Source organism: Carcharhinus amblyrhynchos, chromosome 19 (genome assembly GCF_965287045.1).
Source record: "Carcharhinus amblyrhynchos chromosome 19, sCarAmb.v2.hapA, whole genome shotgun sequence".
NCBI classification, from domain to species: Eukaryota; Metazoa; Chordata; class Chondrichthyes; order Carcharhiniformes; family Carcharhinidae; genus Carcharhinus; species Carcharhinus amblyrhynchos.
The window spans coordinates 763,843-785,778 of NC_137342.1; the positions used below are offsets into that span (position 1 = coordinate 763,843).

Genomic DNA, 21,936 nt, shown 5'->3' on the forward strand with positions numbered 1-21,936 from the left:
GGAGGGTGTGGAGAGTCTACAGAAGGATCTAGATAGGCTGGGCGAATGGGCCAGGAAATGGCAAATGGAATTTAATGTTGGCAAGTGCGAGGTGGTCCACTTTGGTAGGAATAATGGTAGGAAGGATTATTACTTACGTGGCGAAAAACTGCAGCAGGCGACGGTGCAGAGGGACCTCGGGGTCCTTGTGCAGGAGTCGCAAAAACCCAGCTTGCAGGTGCAGCAGGTGGTCAGGAAGGCGAATGGGATGCTGGCCTTCATAGCGAGGGGGATTGAATATAAAAGTAGGGAGGTCTTGCTGCGGCTGTATAGGGCATTGGTGAGGCCGCAGCTGGAGTGCTGTGTGCAGTTTTGGGCACCATACTTACGCAAGGATATTTTGGCCTTGGAAGGAGTGCAGAGGAGGTTTACTAGGCTGATACCGGAGTTGAGGGGGTTGAGCTATGAGGAGAGGCTGAATAAACTAGGCTTGTACTCGTTAGAGTTTAGAAGAATGAGGGGAGATCTCATTGAGACGTATAAGATGATGAATGGGATGGATAGGATAGAGGTGGAGAGACTCTTCCCGCTCAGAAAGGACAGTAGGACTAGGGGGCACAGCCTCAAGATAAAGGGGGGCGCGGTTTAGAACGGAGTTGAGGAGGAACTTCTTCACTCAAAGGGTGGTGAATCTCTGGAATTCTCTGCCCGTTGAAGTGGTGGAGGCTGCCTCGCTAAATATTTTTAAGACGCGGGTTGATGGGTTTTTGATAAGAGAGGGGATTAAGGGTTATGGGGAGAGGGCGGGAATGTGGAACTGAGCCACGACAGATCAGCCATGATCTTACTGAATGGCGGGGCAGGCTCGAAGGGCTGGATGGCCTACTCCTGCTCCTATTGCTTATGTTCTTATGAAGACGTGCCAAACACTATCAACACAAGGGTAATAAATTTTGGATATCTGCTAGTGATAACATCACCATCTGGATGGGATCTCTCAAGAGTTGTCAACTGAAATGTGGCAGAAGCTGGTGCCATAAATAACCTTTAAAGAAAGATGGTGAGATACATGGAAGTAACTGGAAAAAAACAAAGATGCTGAACTAGGCACTATTGGTCTTCAAGTGCCAGAACAAGCATGATGGCAGCGTAGGTTTCTAATAATTTAGTTTTATGATCTGCACATATCACTGTCTTTTTCACCATCCTTTCCCCGCACCACTTACTGGATGGGCATGACAAACTCGGGCAACATCTTCACACGATGCTCCATACTCCATAGCGAGGGTTGCCTCATTGATCATTTCACCAGCACCCTTGATATAAAGAAAACCATATTCATGAAAGGATCCAAGATTATATCCTAGGTTGAGACACAAGAGGTTTTGCTACTTACAGATCCAAGGATATGTGCTCCAAGCATTCTGTCTGTTTCTTTATGGCTGAGAATTTTTACCAGACCATCAGTATCATTGTTAGTCTTAGCTCTGCTATTGGCTGCAAATGGAAATTTGCCAATCTTATATGGAATACCCTGCAAGAGAAGGAAATGAATGAAGCACAGGTTACTACAGGCTCACATTCACTTTAAATGTGAGGTAGAGCTATATTTTTATAAAATAAAATTTACACTCATTGCTATACTGAGAGGTACTGTCCTTTAGATGAACTATTAAATAAAGGACACATCCAGCAACTCAAATAGAGTCCACAGCCATTTTGGAAGAACAGTAGAGAAATTTCCCCAATGGCCTGCTCATTATTGCTCAAATAATATCACAAACAAATTATATAGTCTTTCATTGTTGTTCACAGGATCTTGCTAAACACAAGTTAGCTGCTGCAACAGTGATCAGCTTTCAAAGGTGTTTCACACTGGAAGGTGGTAGATGGTGATGTTCCCTAAGGGTCAGTGCTAGAACCACTGCTTTTCTGTTATATACAAATGACTTGGATTTTGGAGTAGAGTCAAATTGAAACATTTACCAATCATTACAAACTAGGAAGAATGGCAAATAGTGAGGATAATATCAATCACCTGCACCTTGCCAGAATGGAGACAAGGAGAAAATGTAGTTTTACACGGAGAAGTGCAAGGTGATGCATTTTGTCTGGAGGGCTGGGCTAAGTAATTGTAGACAGAGAAAGAGTGGGTATAATGCTTCCAGTTCTGGTCACCACACAATAGGAAGAACGCAAGATCTTCGGGTAAGCGTTCTCCAAGGCGGCCTTCACAACACACGACAGCGCAGAGTCGTCGTGCTGAGATTGATAGTCAAGTTCCACACACGAGGACGGCCTCAACCGGGATCTTGGGTTCATGTTGCACTATCTGTAACCCCCGAGACTTGCCTGGGTTTGCAAAACCTCACTTACTGTACAGTCTGGAGACAATACACATCTCTTTAACCTGTGCCTAATGCTCTTTCCACTCACATTGTCTACATCTTTAAGACTTGAATAGCAGATTAGCTGTAAAGACTCGCATTCTAATCAGTAATCTGTAAACTGTGTGCCTTTATATGCTCTGTCTGAGACCAGAACTCTCCATTCACCTGACGAAGGGACAAACCCCAAAAGCTTGAGTTCACTATCAAATAAACCTGTTGGACTTTAACCTGGTGATGTGAGACTTCTTACTGTGTTTTTAGAACATAGAACACCACAGCATAAACAGGCCCTTCGGCCCACAAGTTGCACCCATCACATCTATACCTACCAAGCCATAGAACTATCTATAACTCCCAATGCCATTAAATCCCATATACTCATCCAGAAGTCTTTTAAGACCCCAGTGAGTTCGCCTCTACCACCACCGATGGCAGCCGATTCCACTCACTCATCACCCTCAGTGAAAAACTTTCCCCTAACATCTCCTCTGTACTTGCTTCCCAGCACCTTAAACCTGTGTCCTCTCGTAGCGACCATTTCAGCCCTGGAAAATAGCCTCCGAGAATCCACCCTATCTATTCCTCTCAACATTTTATAAACCTCTATCAGGTCACCTCTCAATCTTCGGCTCTCCAAGAGACCTAGCTCCCTCAACCTTTCATAAGGCATGCCTCCCAATCCAGGCAACATCCTTGTAAATCTCCTCTGCACCCTCTCAATAGCTTCCACGTCCTTCCTGTAGTGAGGCGACCAGAACTGCGCACAGTACTCCAAGTGGGATCTGACAACGGTCTTATAAAGTTGCAGCATTACCTCCCAACTCCTAAACCCAATCCCTCAATTAATGAAGACTAGCACACCATATGCCTTCTTGACCACATCTTCCACCTGAGACACTGATTTAAGAGTCCTGTGGACCCGGACCCCAAGGTCCTTCTGCTCCTCAACACTGCTAAGAGTCCTACCCTTGACATTGTACTCCTTCATCCCATTGGACCTGTCAAAATGGACCACTACACATTTATCCGCATTGAAGTCCATCCGCCCAGTCTTGCATCCTATCTATGTCACGCTGCAACTTCTGACATCCCTCCAGACTATCCACAACACCACCAACCTTTGTGTCATCCGTGAACTTACTAACCCATCCCTCCACTTCCTCATCCAGGTCATCTATGAAAATGACAAACAACAAGGGTCCTAGAATGGATCCCTGGGCACTCCACTGGTGACCGACCTCCATGCAGAAAAAGACCCATCCACAACCACTCTGCCTTCTGCAGGCAAGCCAGTTCTAGATCCACAAGGCCAAAGCCCCCTGGATCCCATGCCCTCTCACCTTCTCATGGGAGACCTTATCAAACGCCTTGCTGAAGTCCATGTACACCACGTCCACTGCACTTCCTTCGTCAATGTGTTCAGTCACATTTTCAAAGAACTCAACTAGGCTCGTAAGGCACGACCTGCCCTTGACAAAGCCGTGCTGACTATTTCTGATCATTCTAAACTTCTCCAAATGCTCATAAACCTTGTCCCTCAGAATCCTCTCCATCAACTTACCAACCACTGAGGTCAGACTCACTGGTCGGTAATTTCCCGGGCTATCCCTGTTCCCTTTCTTGAAAATAGGAACCACATCCACAATCCCCCGGAACTCTCCCATCTCCATCGATGCCTCCCACAGTAACCTGGGGTACATCCCATCCAGTCCTGGCAACTTATCTATCTTGATAGAATTTAAATGTTCCAACACATCCTCTTTCTTAATATCCACATACTCAATCTTTTCAGACTGCCACAAACCTGTAGTACAACCTCCCAGATCACTTTCCACAGTGAATACCGAGGCAAAGTACTCATTAAGCACCTCTGCCATTTCTTCCGGTTCCACAAAGACTTTTCCCCCTTCACCTTTTATAGATCCTATCCCTTCTTTTCTCATCCTTTTACTCTTCACATATTTGTAGAAGGCCTTGGGATTCTCCTTAATCTTACCCGCCAAGGCCTTCTCATGTCCCCTTCTGGCTCTCCTAATTTCCTTTTTAAGCTCTTTCTCCAAGCCTTATACTCCTCAAGATCCTTAACATCTCCTAGCTCCCTGAACCTTTTATACACCTTTCTTTTCTTCCTGACTAGGTTCACCACAACCTTCGTGCGCCATGGTTCCCGCAACCTACCAAAACCTCCCTGTCTCATCAGAACGTTATCATGCAGAGCTCCAGTCAAACATTCCTTGAAAATCTGCCACCTTCCTTCAGTACTTTTCCCCAAGAACACCTCCTTCCAGTTTACTCGTCCAATTGTCTGCCTGATGTCTTCATATTTCCCCTTACTCCAGACAAACACCTTCCTAGCCTGCTGATCCTATCTCTTTCCAATGCTATCGTGAAGGAGATAGAATTATGATCACCATCCCCGAGATGCTCTCCTAGCGAGAGATCCGACACCTGTCCTGGTTCATCAGCCAGCACCAGGTCAAGTACAGCCTCTCCTCTCGTAGGCTTATTCACGTACTGTGTCAGGAAACCCTCCTGAACACACCTAAAACTTCTCCATCCAAACCCCTTACCCTGGGGATATTCCAGTCGATGTTTGGGAAATTAAAGTCTCCCATCACGACAACTCTGTTATTACTGCATCTCTCTAGGATCTACTTCCCTATCTGCACCTCAACTTCCCTGTCACTATTGGGCAGCCTACAGAAAACACCCAAAGTTATTGACCCTTTGCTGTTCCTAACTTCCACCCACAGAGACTCTGTAGACAGTCCCTCCACGGCATCCTCTTTCTCTGCAGCCATGACACTGTCCCTGATCAACAGTTCCACTCCACCACCTCTTTTGCCTCCCTCCCTGAAGCATCTGAATCCCGGCACCTGAAGTACCCAGTCCTGTCCCTGAGACATCCAAGTCTCTGTAATGGCCACCACATCACATTCCCAAGCAGCAATCCACGCCCTAAGCTCATCTACTTTATTCATTACACTCCTGGCGTTAAAATAGACACACCTCAGACCCTCGGTCTGGGCGCTTCCCTTCTCCATCACCCGTCTAACCTCCCTCTCATACTGTCTACAGTCCTTCTCTACCTGGGAGCTAACCTCCTCGCTCTCAGTCTCCTCATCTCTATTCCCTCCCCCCATCCTTTCTAGTTTAAAGTCCCCCCAGTAGCCCTAGTCAGTCTTCCCACCAAGATATTGGTCCCCCTGGGATTCAAGTGCCACCTGTCTTTACTGAACAGGTCACACCTGCCCCTAAAGAGGTCCCAATGATCCAGGAACCGGAATCCCTGCCCCCTGCTCCAGTCCCTCAGCTAAGCATTCACCTTCCACCTCATTCCATTCCTGCTCTCATTCTCCCACGGCGCAGGCAGCAATCCTGAGATTACTACCTTCATGTTCCTCTTTCTCAGCTGTCTACCTAAATCCCTATAATCCCTTTTCATGACCTCTTCCTGCCTATGTCAGCGGTACCTATGTGAACCACAACCTCCGGCTCCTCACCCTTCCCTTTCAGGATGTCTGGGACGCGTCCAGAGACATCCCAGATCCCAGCTCCAGGGAGGCAAACCACCATCCGCGACTCCCGTCTGCATCCGCAAAAACGCCTGTCTGACCCCCTCACTATGGAGTCCCCTATTAACACTGCCTTGCTGCTCTTTTTCTTACTTTTTTGAAGTACTGGGTCAGGCTCACCTCCAGAGACCTGGCCACCGCTGCCTCCCCCAGGTGAGCTGTCCCCCCGCAGCAGTACTCAGACAGGATTACTTATTATGAAGGGGGACATCCACCAGCGTGCTCTCCATCATGTGAGCTTTCCCCTTCCTAACACTTGCCTTCTTCCCGTTACCCCGGTGTGACCACTTGCCGGTAGCTCCTGTCAATTACCTCCTCATTCTCTCTAATGAGATGAAGGTCCTCGAGCTGCATTTCCAGTTCCTTAACCCGGTCCCTTAGGGACTGCAGCTCCACACACCCAGCACAGATATGGATGTCTGGGAGACCAGGAGCCTCCAGGACCTCCCACATATTGCACTGGCAACAACATACTGGCCTCACACTCGTACTTGCCCTTTTTAGAAATACAGAGGAAAAAAAAGTAATAAAAACTTATAAACTTACCTTGCCTCGCTGTTTTCGCTTAGGCCCTGTGAGTCAAAGCCCTTCCAGCTCATACACAAAACAAACTTACCTGTTCTCACTCCGAGCCCCTCTCTCTCTCTCTCTCTTTAGGTTAGAGGATGTGGGAAGGTGGGATACTCTCCCTGTGTAGTGTATCGGGATTCCTCACCAGTCCAGTTTATGGTAAGGAAAAAAAAAACTACCCAAGTCCCTTTGCAAACTACTTCCAGCTTCCGGAATAAAATTTAAAAAAAACTAGCAAAGTTAATTTTAAAAATCGCTTTAACTTACCCACAAGCTCTCCTCTTACAAATCACTGCCTCTCTTCAGTGCTCCCAAGGAACAATGAGCAAATTTACCCCAGTCCAACGCAGGCATCTCCACATCTGCCACCTTTGGGAGTATCCTTCCTGCATCTAACCTGTCTAGTCCTGTTAGATTTTTTATAAGTCTCTACGAAATCCCCCCTCACTCGTCTGAACTCCAGCAAAAAACAATCCTAGCCTAATCAATATTGGAAAGGGTGCAGAGGAGATTTACCAGAATGTTGCCTGCTTTGGTGGGAAGACCTTATGAGGAAAGGCTGAGTGACTTGAGGCTGTTTTCGTTAGAGAGAAGGAGGTTAAGAAGTGACTTAATAGAGACATACAAGACGATCGGAGGATTAGATAGGGTGGACAATGTGAATCTTTTTCCTCGGATGGTGATGGCTAACATGAGGGGGCATATCTTTAAGTTGAAGGGGATTAGATATAGGACAGATGTCAGAGGTAGATTCTTTACTCAGAGTAGTAAAGGCATAGAATGCCCTTCCTGCAATAGTAGTGGACTCATCAACATTAAGGACATTTAAAGGGTCATTGGATAAACACAGATGATATTGGAATACTGTAGGTTAGATGGGCTTCAGATTCGTTTCACAGGTCAATGCAACATTGAGGGCCGAAGGGCCTATACTGCGCCATAATGTTCTAATATCTCTTCATACATCAGTCCCACCATCCCAGGAATCAGCCTGGTAAACCTTCGCTGTACTCACTCGAGAGCAAGAACATCCTTCCTCAGAAAAGGAGACCAAAACTGCCCACAACAATAAGATCCTGTATAATTGCAACAACACATCCCTGTTCCTGTACTCAAAACCTCTCACAATGAAGGCCAACATGCCATTGGCCTTCTTTATCGCCTGCTGCACCTGCATTATTACCTTCAGTGACTGGTGCACAAGAACACCCAGGTCCCACATTCCCCTCTTCCAATTTACAGCCAAAGACATGGTGTTATCTTTACAAGGACTGTGCGATGATCGTTCTTACCGATACTGTCGTGGACAGATGCGGATTAGTAAGAATGAGGTCTGGTATGTTATTTCCTCTTACTGGTTCCTTCACCATCTGCTGCAGACCCAGTCTAGCAGTTATATTCTTCAGGACCCGATCAGCATTGCTGCTGCTGAGCCACTCTTGGTGATGGACATTGAAATCCCCCACCCAGAGTACATTTTGCATCCTTGCCACCCTCAGTGCTTCCTCCAATTGTTGTTGAACATGGAGGAATACTGATTCATCAGCCGGAGGAGGATGGTACGTGGTAACCAGTAAGACGTTTCCTTGCCCATGTTTAACCTGAAGCCATGAAAATTCATAGGGTCCGGTGTTGATGTTAAGGATTCCCAGGGCAGCTCCTTCCCGACTGTGCCGCCACCTTTGCTCAGTCTGTCTGCTAGTGGGAATGTGGTCTCTGGGATATTATCTGTATGGTATGATTCCATGAGAATGACTATGTCAGGCTGTTGCTTGACTAGTCTGTGAGACAGTTCTCCCAATTTTGGCACTAGCTCTCAGATGTTAGTCAGGAGCATTTTGCAGCGTCATCAGGACTGTTTGTTTTGCCGTTGTCTTTTCCAGTTCCTAGGTTGATGCCCGGTGGTCCGTCCAGTTCCATTTCTGCGATGAGACTTTGTAGTGATTGATACAACTGAGTTTCTCACTTGGCCATTTCAGAGGGCAGTTGAGTCAACCATATTGCTGTGGCTCTGGAGTCACATGTAGGCCAGACCAGGTAAGGACAGCAGATTTAATTCCCTAAAAGAACATTAATGAAGTAGAGAGACCTGGGTCCAGGTGCCAGCGTGCATGCAGAGCTCAGTAGGACTCTCATTAGTTTGCACCCAGAGCATCATCATAATAGTGCTTAGTGACTCATCACTCTCCTGCCTGCAAAAAAACTCACTAACACAGAGTACCCCAGCCCACCACTCTGGTGTGACAATGCAGAGGACATAGAAGGAATTTGGGAGGCGGTGGGGTGGAACCCACAGACACAAACTCCTAGCAAGGCTATCAGGGCCTCCCTTTCACACTCACATTTGGCTGCCTGCCCTCAAACGTCTGGTTGGTGTTCCTCAGCCTGCGCTTCCTCATCATCTTCCTCCTCCTGCTGATCATCCTTCCCGTGTCAGATGGCTGGTCAGCCTCCACATCCTTCTCCCCCTTCAGGAGATCACCTCTCTGCAGTGCCAGGTTGTGCAAGGCACAGCACATATGGGAACAGCTCACTAGGCTGTATTGGAGGGCCCTGCCTGATCAGTTCAGGCATCAGAATCACAATTTGAGGAGTCCACTATCGTGCAGGTGGCTACATGGGCCTCATTACAGCAGGTCTCTGCCTCAAACACAGGCGTCATCAGCCATGTCCGAAGCAGGTAACCCATTTCACCCAGGAGCCAATCTCACAGCCTGGGCTCCTCCTCGAATGCCTCTGGGATGTCTGAGCACTGACAATGTAGCTGTCTGATGTCCAGCAGACATGCACGGTGCTCATATTGTGGTCGCACACCAGCTGAATGTTCAGAGAGTAGAACCCCATCCTATTTACAAATCTTCGTGGATTCTGTAGGTGGGCCTTGAGGGCAACATGCGCAGTCGATCACCCCCTGAATGCCTCAGCCTGGGTTTCCTGCTATGCCTGGCTAGCTGGGGCACACATGGCTTCAGTGACCTGCCTCACACAGGTGTGCATGGTAGGTTGGGAGATGCCACAGACATCTCTGCTTGGGTTCTGGGAAGAGCCAGTCACGTAGAAGTTTAGAGTGGCCATCAATTTGACAGCCACCGAGAGTAAGTGCCTGCCCCATACACACCCCCCCACCCCCACCTCTAGGTGCCAGGTCCTGCAACAGGTTGCACAGGTGTTGCATGGTCGAAAAAGCATGTGTGCAAATGCTCAAATGCATTTAAATTGGTGTCGCACCTATTTTGGGCATGGTCCTGATTGCAGCCATTTTAGGCACTTGGTAAAGGGGCAACGGGCACTGAGGCGGTCACGGGTCACAGTACTCGCCCCACGCCTGACTTTAACAAATTTTCGCACCTGTAAATAGGTGTGAGCTAGGTTCAATACTTTGCTCTGAAAACAAAAGTGCTAAGATCTTGAATTAATAGGGACAGTACCTCCTCCTTCAACTGTTCTTCAGATTTGCCAACCCAAGCAACCTCTGGATGTGTATATACTACAGATGGGATACAGTTATAGTCAATGTGTACAGCTCCTCCAGCCATTCCCTCCACACAGATGATACCCTCATCTTCAGCCTTGTGAGCCAGCATGGGGCCAGGTATCACATCCCCAATGGCAAAGATACTGTGGAAATAAACAAACAGTTTGTGATTGCAGTTGCATGTAATAAATAATCCATCTTTACACCAGTAAACATATACTCAGAGGTAAAGAGTTGAGTTTGCAAGGTTCGGTACCGGGGATGTTGTAGTTTTGGACAGGGTGGGGTAGACAACAGGGGACCAATGTGTGCAGACAGCATGAAACTTGGAGGAACGAGGAGGATAGCAATAGGTTGCAAGAGGACATCGATAATGTGGCAGAATGGGGGCACACGTGGCAAATAGAATTCAGCACGTGAGAAGGATATATTTTGGTTGGACGATGAGAGACCATACATGATAAAAATAGTATAATATTAAAGGGATCTGGAGGTGTTTTGTGCACCAATAAAATATGTGGAAATGCAGAGCACAAAAGTCAGGAAGTAATGCTAAATCAGATAAAAACCCTGCTGAACTCTGAGTAACAAACTTTGGAAGGTTGCAAAGACTTTGAAATGAAGAGACACATCACTGGAACTGTTCTATTAGATACAAAATTATGATTATGCAGATAAAATTAAAAGAAGTCGTCACTGTCCTCAGAGGAAATGAGGGAAGGAAATGAGGAAATGAGATTAAGGTGCTTAAAATTCTGAAGTTATGTGAAGCTGCCAGTGTTAGACTGGTGTGGGCACAGGGAGAAGTCTCACAATACCAGGTTAAAGTCCAACAGGTTTATTTTGTAGCACAAGCTTTCAGAGCACTGCTCCTTCATGAGGTGAGTGGAGAGGTGGGTTAACAAACACATCATACATAGACAGAGACACAACTGCAAGATAATGGTTGGGATGCAAGTCTTTACAGATACAGACAGTGCAAGTGGAGAGAGGCAATTCACATGCACCGTCCTTACCACCACATTCTGCACCCACCTCCCCCCCCCCCCCCCCCCCCACCACCCGTCCCCTCACACGCACACATACACCCCCTCCATTCAAGGCCCCCACTCTAACTCCCACGCACACATTGGGCCCACACTCCCCATGCACGCACACTGGGTACCTCCCCCGCAATGCGCGCGCGTGCACACACACACCCCACCATGCAACCCCCGACCACATCCAGTAAGAAACACTATCTGTAATCCCCATGATTTGCCTGGGCTTGCAAAATCTCAGTAACTGTCCTAGCTGGAGACAATACACATTTCTCTTAATCTTCTCTCCACTCACATTGCCTGTACCTTTAAGACTGGATTACCTGTAAAGAATCGCATTCCAAACATTATTTGATGGATTGGGTTTGTGTCTTTATCTGCCCTGTTTGTGAACAGAACTCCCACTCACCTGATGAAGAAGCAGCGCTCTGAAAGCTTGTGCTACCAAATAAACCCGTTAAACTTTAACCTGGTGTTGAGAGATTTCTACTGTGCTTACCCCAGTCCAACACTGGCATCTCCACATCATGGACACCACATCCACCTAGCCATGGGCACACAGACGCACACACACACACATTGGATGGTCCATAGTCATCTCACCCTTTGAGCAATAGTTTTGCTGTAGAGAGCAGCATTCAATGATTTTATACAGCCATGCAAAAGAATGACTTACTTTGGAATATTTGTCTGGAAACGATTGTTGACAAGTATTCGGCCCTTCTTGTCAACTTCAATTCCCATCTCCTGCAGTCCCAGATTTTCAGTGAAAGGACGACGCCCAATACAAACCAGCAACACGTCACAAGTGATCATATCAGCTTTTCCACCCGCAGCAGCCTCAAAACTACAAAAAGCAGAAAAATGTGTCTGCTAGAGTGGAATGCACTTTTCTGGCCTTAAACAATTGTGCAGTTTACAGCAATTACTTTTTCCCATGCACCCGAGTGATCCTTTCCACAAACATTCATTTCATACTCACGAAACATCAATCTTTCCATCAGGTCTTTTAGCTGCTGAAGTAACTTTTGTGTTGAGTTTAAACTTCAGACCTTGCTTCTGAAGAATGCGCTGAAAATTTTTTGAGATCTCCATGTCAATGCCAATCCCTCCAACATGTCCCAAGAATTCAATAGCTGTCACTTCAGAGCCAAGCCTCTGCCACACGGAGCCCTGCAGACAGACGAACATTGATTTCCAAATGCCCACTGCTGCAAAATACACACTAACGCATTCAATAATTCTACAAGGCTGGGTGCAGAAAGAGCACTGGAAATGGTGCTGCTAACAGACATTATGTACATTCGAGGAATCGCATTGCCAGGGAAAGAGACAGATGCTGCAGACGATTGCTGACATGAGGCTGCCTCATAGGCTCAGGGCCAAAGTTCCCCCAAATCTCTCTTTGAAGTGTGTGATCCATCTACTGCACTGTGTGGCCCCTTGGAGATTGCTGTGCAGTTGCGCATACCACAACTAAAGAGACAGCAATTTGAGAGCAGTCTCTGCTCTCTGTGTGGTACATTCTAGATAGCTGCATGTCGCACATCCACACAGCTTATAGGGAACATTGCCTGGGATATCACTCTCACAAGCAGGGCAAATAAATCCAGTAGAAAATATGCAGCCAAAGAGTTTGTATGGTAGAGGCCAGTCACATGTTGGGTCACCTTTAGCAGTCATGCTTGGGATCACAAGATAATCCTGGTAGTCCAAATGTTCCATCACCTTAGCACAGCTGAGTGCATGACTGAATTGATCCTCCAATGGCCAGGTGGGCAATGATGTGGGTATGCCGGCGTTGGACTGGCGTAAACACAGTAAAAAGTCTGACAACACCAGGTTTTAGTCCAACCTATTTATTTGATAATATTCTCACAAGCTTTCGAGGGGTTACCCTCCTGACGAAGAGGGTAACCCCTCGAAAGCTTGTGAGAATATTATCAAATAAATAGGTTGGACTAAAACCTGGTGTTGTCAGACTTTTTACAGGTGGGCAATGACAGCACATTGCACAGGGTATAAAAAAATCACTGACTTCCAAGCTACACAGTTAACTGACTGTACCTGGGCAGCTGTGCAGGAGGAATAACCAGTTAATAGTAAAGCACTGGAGAGAATTACAGAACAAAGAGATCTACAGGTACAGGTTCATAGCTCCTTGAAAGTGGAGTCACAGATTGAGAGAGTGGTGAAGAAGGCATTCAGCATGCTGGGTCTCATCAGTCAGAACATTGAATACAGGAGTTAGGACGTCTTGTTGAAGTTGTACAAAGCATTGGTAAGGCCACACTTGGAATACTGTGTACAGTTCTGGTCACCCTATTATAGAAAGAGTGCAGAAAAGGTTTACTAGGATGCTGCCGGGACTTGATGTAGTAATGTAAATGGGTATAGTATGATAATGTTTTTTCTCTTTTCATTCACAGGTTTTAAGTCGGTCCACCTCGTGTCCAACGAGGGACGTACACACGATGGGTCGTACTGGGGCTGCTCTTGGTTGTTCGAGATTGGCCTAGTGCTTCATGTCATTAGTGTGTGCCTAAACTGGACCAGATACTGGGCAAGACGACAGCTCAGTGACTATCACTGATTGCTGTGCAGACACATGGATTTGGGCCGGTGTCTGTGGGAGTTTGCGCATTCTCCCCGTGCTTGCGTGGGTTTTCTCCGGGTGCTCCGGTTTCCTCCCACACCCCAAAGATGTGCTGTTAGGCTGATTGGCAGGAATAAATTGTCCCTAAATCAGATTCCCTCAATCTGGATGGCCACAAAACATTAGACAGGGGTCGTGGGTGGACAGGGGGACTGGTGGGGTTGAGATGGCGGCGCGGGCTCGTGGGGCCGAAGGGCCTGTTTCCCGGGCTGATTTTGTTCTTTGATGAGTTATAAGGAGAGGCTGAATAGACTGGGACATTTTCCTCTGGAGCGTAGGAGGCTGAGGAGTGATCTTATAGAGTCTATAAAATAATGAGAGGCATAGATCAGCTAGATACTCAATATCTTTTCCCAAAGGTAGGACAGTCTAAAACTAGACGGCATAGGTTTAAGGTGAGGGGGGAGAGGTATATAAGTGTCCAGAGGGGCAATTTTTTTCACACAGAGGGTGCTGAATGTCTGGAACAAGCTGCCAGAGATAATAGTAGAGACGTGTACAATTGTCTTTTAAAAAGCGTTTAGACAGTTGCTTGGGTAAGATGGGCATAGAGGAATATGGGCCAAATGCTGGCAATTGGACTAGCTTAGGCGTTTAAACAAAAATGGCAGCATGGACAAGATGGGCCAAAGGGCCTATTTCCATGCTGTAAACATCTATGACTCTAAGCAGGTCAATCACCGATAAGACATTCATCAACTTTGCTGGGAAGGGCACAGACATTTACTGTGAACCAGATCAGGATTGGCTGAGCTACCCTACAGTCTGCCAAAAGGAATTATGAAATAGTTCTTAATAAACTTTGTGATTTTTCTTATTACTTGCACACCTATTAAAAGTGTGCAAGTAATATTTATCATTTGTCTTGATATTTGTTTCAAGGAGAAATTTGATTCCAGGCTCAGATTTACAGGAGACCAGAAGTTGTTTGGACTTGCATTCTCCAACAGGTACTGAAAACCCCAATATACTGACTTGAACCAGTGTTGAAGGGTGACTGACAGATAACCTGTAGTCATCATTTTGCCACGCTAACTCCATTAATAAATTATTTTATTAAGAAACAATTTATAAAAGAAATGAAATTCTAGCATGGATCTGATGAGTTGAATGTGGCCTCTTTCTGTACCACAATGACTACGATACAATAAACCAGCTGAACTGCACTAGAGATGGTACAGAGGTGGTTCACCAGGACATTTCTCCTTAGAGCTTAGGATAGGTTTGGAATGTTTTCTGTAGAGCAGAGAAGGCCGAGGCGGGACACGAGTTCTAGGCAGAAGTAATTTAGAATTAGCTGCAAACATGCCGCTGCTCTTGAAGATCATGAAATTATTCTCCTTTTGTTCACTAATGAAGTGTCTCAAATGCATCATTACAGGAATGATGTTGAGGCTTTGAAGAGACTACAAAGATTTACTAGAGTGGTTCCAGGGATGTTCTCCTTATTGCAGAGGTGGTTAAGAGGAGATGTAAAAGAGATATGCAAAGTTAGAGATCATCTGGCAAGAAACCAGGGAAAAATAGAAGGGTCAGTAACACAAAGCCAGAAAATTGGACAGAATTCTCTCCCACCACCTCCAAACAGTGAGGTAGTGTGATCTGGGGAACATGTTGGGCAGTAAAAAGTCTGACAACACCAGGTTTTAGTCCAACCTATTTATTTGATAATATTCTCACTAGCTTTCGAGGGGACAGCCTCTTCGTCAGGTGACGAAGAGGCTGTCCCCTCGAAAGCTAGTGAGAATATTATCAAATAAATAGGTTGGACTAAAACCTGGTGTTGTCAGACTTTTTACTGTGTTTACGCCAGTCCAACGCCGGCATACCCAGAACATGTTGGGTACAGTAGAACCAGATTCATTTGCAACATTCAAAACTAAATAAGATAATAATAATAATAGGATAGAGGTGGAAAGACTCTTCCCGCTCAAAAAAGACAATAGGACTAGGGGGCACAGCCTCAAGATAAAAGGGGGGCGGTTTAGAACGGAGTTGAGGAGGAACTTCTTCACTCAAAGGGTGGTGAATCTCTGGAATTCTCTGCCCGTTGAAGTGGTGGAGGCTGCCTCGCTAAATATTTTTAAGACGCGGGTTGATGGGTTTTTGATAGGAGAGGGGATTAAGGGTTACGGGGAGAGGGCGGGAAAGTGGAACTGAGCCGCGACAGATCAGCCATGATCTTATTGAATGGCGGGGCAGGCTCGAAGGGCTGGATGGCCTACTCCTGCTCCTATTTCTTATGTTCTTATAATTGAAGGGGGAAGAAACTGAAGCTCAATCAGGAAAGATCAGGCACCAGGGCTCATGGGATAGCTCTAGCAAAGAGGTTGTATAGGCATGATGAGTTGAATGGCTCTTTCTGCATTGGGTTATTTTATGATTAATTGTTTTTTTAACAATAGGGTCTCTTTTCTACAATTTCCAACGTCATTCAAATACTCTTCATTCCGTTTCCTGTTTCTTACCAACTCAACACCAATGACACCAGCACCGATAACCACCAACTTCTCAGGAATCTGCTTCAGTGATAAGGCTCCCGTTGAAGACACAATAGTCTCTTCGTCAATCTATGGGTATGGTACATAACATTGTTGATTCAGAAATTGAATTGAGAAATGGACGTACAGATAAAAAACAAACAGATTTGAAACATAAAAAGCACCAAGATCAGGATGCTGAGACTGGACAGAGAACTGTAATTGATGTTGAAATGCCAACTTGAGGCTGCACCAGGATAGGTGCAATGGGCTGAATGGCCATCTTTGTACTGCAGTTTCCACAAAGCTGTTTCCAAACAAAGTGATGGATTAACTGAACAGTTATTGCAAAAACATGTCAAATGACAATAATGGAGAGGCAACGACAAAGTAATGTTACAGTACTAGACACTCAGGCAGGTGGAATTTGAATTCAACTCATAAATATGCTATATAAAGCTAGTCTCTGTAATGGTGACCATGAAGCTATCATAGATTGCTGTAAGGACATAAGAAATAGGAGGAGAGAGGCCGTGTAGCCCCTTGAGCCTGCCCCGCCATTCAATAAGATCATGGCTGATCTGATAGTTGTTCAGTTCTACTCACCCGCCTGCTCCCCATAACCCTTAATTCCCTTATTGGTAAGCTATCTACCTGTGACTTAAACAAAAATCTACCTGGCTCACTAACATTCTCAAGCTAAGGAAATCTTCTGTCCTTAGCCAGTCTGGCCTACATGCGACTCCAGACCCACTGTCATATAGTTAACTCAATAACCCTCCGAAATGGCTGAGCATGTTGTATTCACCATAATCTTCTCAAGGGCAATCAGTAATGGCAACAAATATTGGCCTAGTCAGCGAAGTACAGCCCATAAAAAATAAAACAGGGAAGAAGACCTTCCTTCAAGCTGTACCTGAATTCCAGGAAAAGGTGTAACCTCTGACCCTGTGGCAATGAGTATGTTCTTGGAGTTGATGATTTGCATGCTGCCATCACTGCACTGAGCTGTGACCTGGTTTTTCCCGGTAATCTTACCATGTCCTTGAATGTGTGTCACCTTGTAGAGTTAGGGAAAGATATGAATAACTATCAACAACTTTTATTCTTCTATCTAAATGCAAGTCATAACTTTTCAATTAACCAACATTTCAAATGACATTTTAAAAATAAAATGCTAAATATTACAAATGTGGGACCTTACAAGATGGTTTTGTTTTAAAATGTCTCCTTTAAGTTAAAGTGAGATAGTCGCTGGTTAATTGTACAACTAGTTAAAACCAGTTCCAGGGCTTTGTAAGTTGCATCTATACAAACAGAAGCCAATAAGTGCTGCTCTGTCTGCACTGTGAGTGCTGCTTTTAGACTTGGGTGAAACAGGCAGCAAAGGCCACAAGGGAGGGTGCTGATTGGTCAGTAAGTCACGGAAGGGAGGGTGCTGATTGGTCAGTAAGTCACAGTTCAAGTTGGGGGAGAAAAAAGAAATGTAATTGTAATTGGCGATAGTATAGTTAGGGGTATTGACACTGTTCTGTGACCAGGATCGAAGATCCTGAAGGTTGTGTTGCCTCCTGGTGCTTGGATACAGGATCTCTCATCTGGGCTGCAGAGGAACTTGGAGCGGGAGGGTAAAGATCCTGCCATCGTGGTCCATGTAGGTACCAACGACGTAGGTAGAACAGCAACGCAAGTTCTGATAAAGGAAAATGAACAGCTAGGAGCTAAATTTAAAAGCAGAATCAAAAAGCTAATAACTCTGCATTACTACCTGAGCCACGAGCTAATTGGCACAGGATAAGATTAAGGAGGTAAAAATTTGGCTCAAAAGTTTGGTGTGCGCAGAATGAGTTTGAATTCATGGGACATTGGAAAAGAGGGACCTGTTCCAATGGGACAGTCTTCATCTGAACTACGCCGGGATCAGAGTCCTGGCAAATCGTGTAAATAGTGGGGGGAGGGTTCAGTTGTATGGCAAATTAGAAAATCAAAGTTAAAGGAGAGAGCAGAAGTGCAGGTTAATGATGAAGACTTCCAGCTAGTTAAAGGAGCAGAGGGCTCAGGAGAGATGAGTAAAGTTCCCAGACCGCATAACAGAGCACAGAGTATGGAACGTGGCAGGAATCTAACCTCAGGCAGAGCAAAAAAAAGTGACAAGTGTGAGAAGGGAGGTGGTCAATGAAGGACTGAGGGTGTTGTATCGAAATGCACACAGTGTATGGAACAAGGTAAATAAGCATGTTGCACACATTGAAGTTGACTGGTACGATGTTGTGGACATCAGAGACGTGGCAAGGGGATGAGCGCTGGGATCTAAATATCCAAGGATATGTGTCATATCAGAAGGACAGGCAGTTGGGCAAAGGAGGCAGATTTGCATTGTTAGTAAGAAATGAAGTTAAATTCAAGTGATATAGGATCAAAAAGCATAGAATCTCTGTAGGTAGATTAAGGAATCGCAAAGGTAAAAAGACCCTGATGGGAGCTATGTACAGGCCCACTAGCAGTAGTCAGGATGTGGGACAGAAAATAAACCAGGAGATAGAAAAGGCATATGAAGAAAACAATATTACAATAATGATAGGAGACTTCAATATGCAGGTGGACTGGGAAAATCAGACAGGTAGTGGATCACAAGAAAACGTCTGAGATTTTTTTGAAGCAGCTTGGGACAGAGCTACTAGGGAACAGGCAATTCTGGATTTGATGATGTGTAATGAGGCAGACTTGATTAGGGAAATTAAAGGTGAAGGAACCTTTAGAATAACCACATTATAGCATTTACCCTACAGTTTCAGAGGAAGAAGCTGGAATCAAATGTAACAGTATTACAATTAAATAAAGGTAACTCCAAAGACATGAGGGAGGAGCTGATCAGAGTTGATTGGAAAGGGAGCCTAGCAAAAAGTGGATGCCTGGAACTCGTTGCTGGGGAGGTAGTGGAAGTGGATACAGTAGTGACTTTTAAGGGCCATCTTGACAAGTACCTGAATAGGATGGGAATAGAAGGATATGGTCCCCAGAAGGGTCAGAGTTTTAGTTAAGTCAGGCAGCACAGTCGGTGCAGGCTTGGAGGGCTGAAGGGCCTGTTCCTGTGCTGTAATTTTTTTTGTTCTTTGAACCAGGCAGAACACAGATATTGGATAGGATAACCGTAGAGAGGAAATACTCGAAGGGGTGGAATCCCTGAACATTGATATGTCAGATGGATTGTTTCTGAAGCTGCCGAAGGTGAGAGAAGAGATAGCAAACAACGTTTAAGGAGGATTTCCCAATCCTCACTAGATACAGGACAGCTAGTGGAGGACTGGAGAAATGCAAACAGAGTTTCATTGTTCAAAAAAGGATTGAAGGAAATGTCAAACAATTATAGACCAGTTAGTCTTACATCTGTGGTGGACAAATTAGTAGAACCAATCCTAAGAGATAAAATTAACTGTCACGCAGAAAGGCTTCGGCTAGTCAGCAATGATCAGCATGAATTTGTTAAAGGTGTTGGTTCACAAACTTAATTGAATTTTTTGAGGACAAGAAGGGTTAATGAAGGTAGTGCAGTGGATGTTGTGTACATGGATTTTAGCAAGGTGTTTGACAAGGTCCCACACGGCACATCAGTGAAAAAAGTAAAAGCCCATGGGATGCAAGGTAATGTGGCAAATGGATCCAAAGATGGTTCAGTAATAGGGAACAAAGGGTCATGGTCGATGGATGCTGTTATGAATGGAAAGTTGTTTCAAGAGGTCTTCCACAGAGCTCACTGTTGAGACCCTTACTATCTGTGTTACAGATTAACAATTTAGACATAAACATGGATGACATGATTGGAAAATTTGCATATGACACAAAGATTGGCCAAGTAGTGGATGGATAGTGTAGAGGATAGCTGTAATCTACAAAACAATATCGATGGATTGGTGGAGTGGATGGTAAAATGGCAGATATATTTTAACAGAAACATGCGAGGTAATGCATTTAAGGAGATCAAACAGTAAGGCAATACAAAATAAACAGGAATATACTAAGAGGGGTAAATGAAGTGAGAGATTTTGGCATACAGGCAGACAGATCTCTAAAGGCAGCAGTTGAAATAGACAAGGTTGCAAAGAAGGATATTAGTAGAGGTATAGAATATTAAAGGATGTAGTGTTGGAATTGTATAAAACACTAGCGGGGCCACAACTGGAGTATTGTGTGCAGTTCTAATCATATTACAGGAAGGATGTAATTGCTCCACAGAAAGTGCACAGGATGTTTATAAGAATGTTGCCAGGGCTAGAAAAGTGTAGCTCTGATGAGATTGGATTGGTTGGGGTTATTTTCCTTGGAACAAAGGTGACTGAGGAGTGACTTGATAGAGGTGTACAAAATTATGAGGGGAAGAGACAGGATGAAATTATTTCTCTTGGAAGAGTTCTATAGGGGATGCAGATTCAAAATAAGTGGCAGTCTGTGTGGAGGGTCAAGAAGAACTTATTTTTTTAAACCTAGAGGGTGGTGGGTGTATGGAATTTACTGCCTGAGTTGGTGGTGGAGGCAGAGACCGAAGTTCTTTTAGAAGATTCCTGGACCTGCACCTTAAGTGCTGTAAATTATAGGGTTCTGGGCAGAGTGCAGGACAGTGCGATTAGAAAGGGTGTCCTTGAGCTGGTGTGGAAAAGATGGGCCAAATGGCGACCTTCTGTGCTGTCACTTTTTTATGGTTCTAAGTGAGCCTGCTGGAAAATCGGGAATAATTTGGAACTCGTTCTTCGAATGCTACACATCTGCCAGATGTGCAGCATGCGCCAAAAGAGATTGTAAGACATAAATCAATTGCTTGAATTAGTCAATACAAAAGTACCATGCTAGTTCAATTAACTGCCTGTTAACTAATGTTTCATCTGTTTAGTTATTTGTTTTGATTATTTACACATTTTAAAATTTTAAATCATGAAAATCTTGTCCTTTTAAAATTGACCGCATTGCAGCATTGATAACTTTTAAAAAATTCCCAATCAATCTCCATGAAAATCATAACGAGGGGAAGAATGAATCTCGTGACAAAAATATTGCACATTTTATAATCGATAAACTGGATCGTTAGAATACAGTGAATCATTTACATTGTTACTAGAGAAGAAAACCTTGAAGAAAGAATGGTCGACATGCAGATGAGGTGTAACAAACCAATCGGATTATGCAATTGAGAGAAAGTAAAACTTGTTTCAGATCTCACAAACCCCAATGTAACAGAAGCATACACGACAGCTCAGGGGATACCAGCACAAATCTCCTATTACTACATTCCACACAAAAACATTTGTATCACATGAAAAATTTGTAAATATTGCTAAGTTGAAAAACAGAATTTCCTCCGCTTAAGGATCTGAATTTTTAAAATATACTTCAAAATGTTAAAACTAAACTTGTGTTCTGCTCGTACTTGAGTAAGGAAGAGAGAGTGGGCACTAAAAATACAAAACTTGGCAGTTAATCAAACTTCGACATATTCTGGCACAACTCTGGGGAAAAAAAATGCCATCTACAAATAGCTCATTAGTTCAACATTTATATCAGAAACAAACCTTATTTTGTTTAAATAAATGGGCAATTCCACCAGTCAATGACCTCACTGCATTATTCTTTTGTTCCATCATCTTTTCCAGGTTAAGATTCATGCCTGTGACTTAGAACAAAATGAAGTAAAGATGAAGCTTTTGCACCTTCAAAACTGCGCATGTTACATTTTATCAAATGTAAGATAAGAAACATTTTAAGGAATCAAATAATTAAGA

At 44.7% G+C, this 21,936-nt stretch overlaps 1 protein-coding gene across 1 annotated transcript in view; it reads right to left on the bottom strand.

Moving 5' to 3' along the window:
- dld (deltaD) overlaps nt 1-21,936 on the bottom strand; it is a 41,072-nt gene that overhangs the window by 1,775 nt on the left and 17,361 nt on the right. Inside the window, exons 6-13 of the mRNA XM_080207123.1 lie at nt 21,727-21,827; nt 17,082-17,225; nt 16,154-16,255; nt 12,012-12,202; nt 11,706-11,876; nt 9,943-10,132; nt 1,376-1,513; nt 1,206-1,295 (exon numbers count right to left, since the gene is read on the bottom strand). Of these exons, the coding sequence (XP_080063249.1) occupies nt 1,206-1,295; nt 1,376-1,513; nt 9,943-10,132; nt 11,706-11,876; nt 12,012-12,202; nt 16,154-16,255; nt 17,082-17,225; nt 21,727-21,827 (1,127 nt within the window). The remainder of the gene's footprint in view (nt 1-1,205; nt 1,296-1,375; nt 1,514-9,942; nt 10,133-11,705; nt 11,877-12,011; nt 12,203-16,153; nt 16,256-17,081; nt 17,226-21,726; nt 21,828-21,936) is intronic.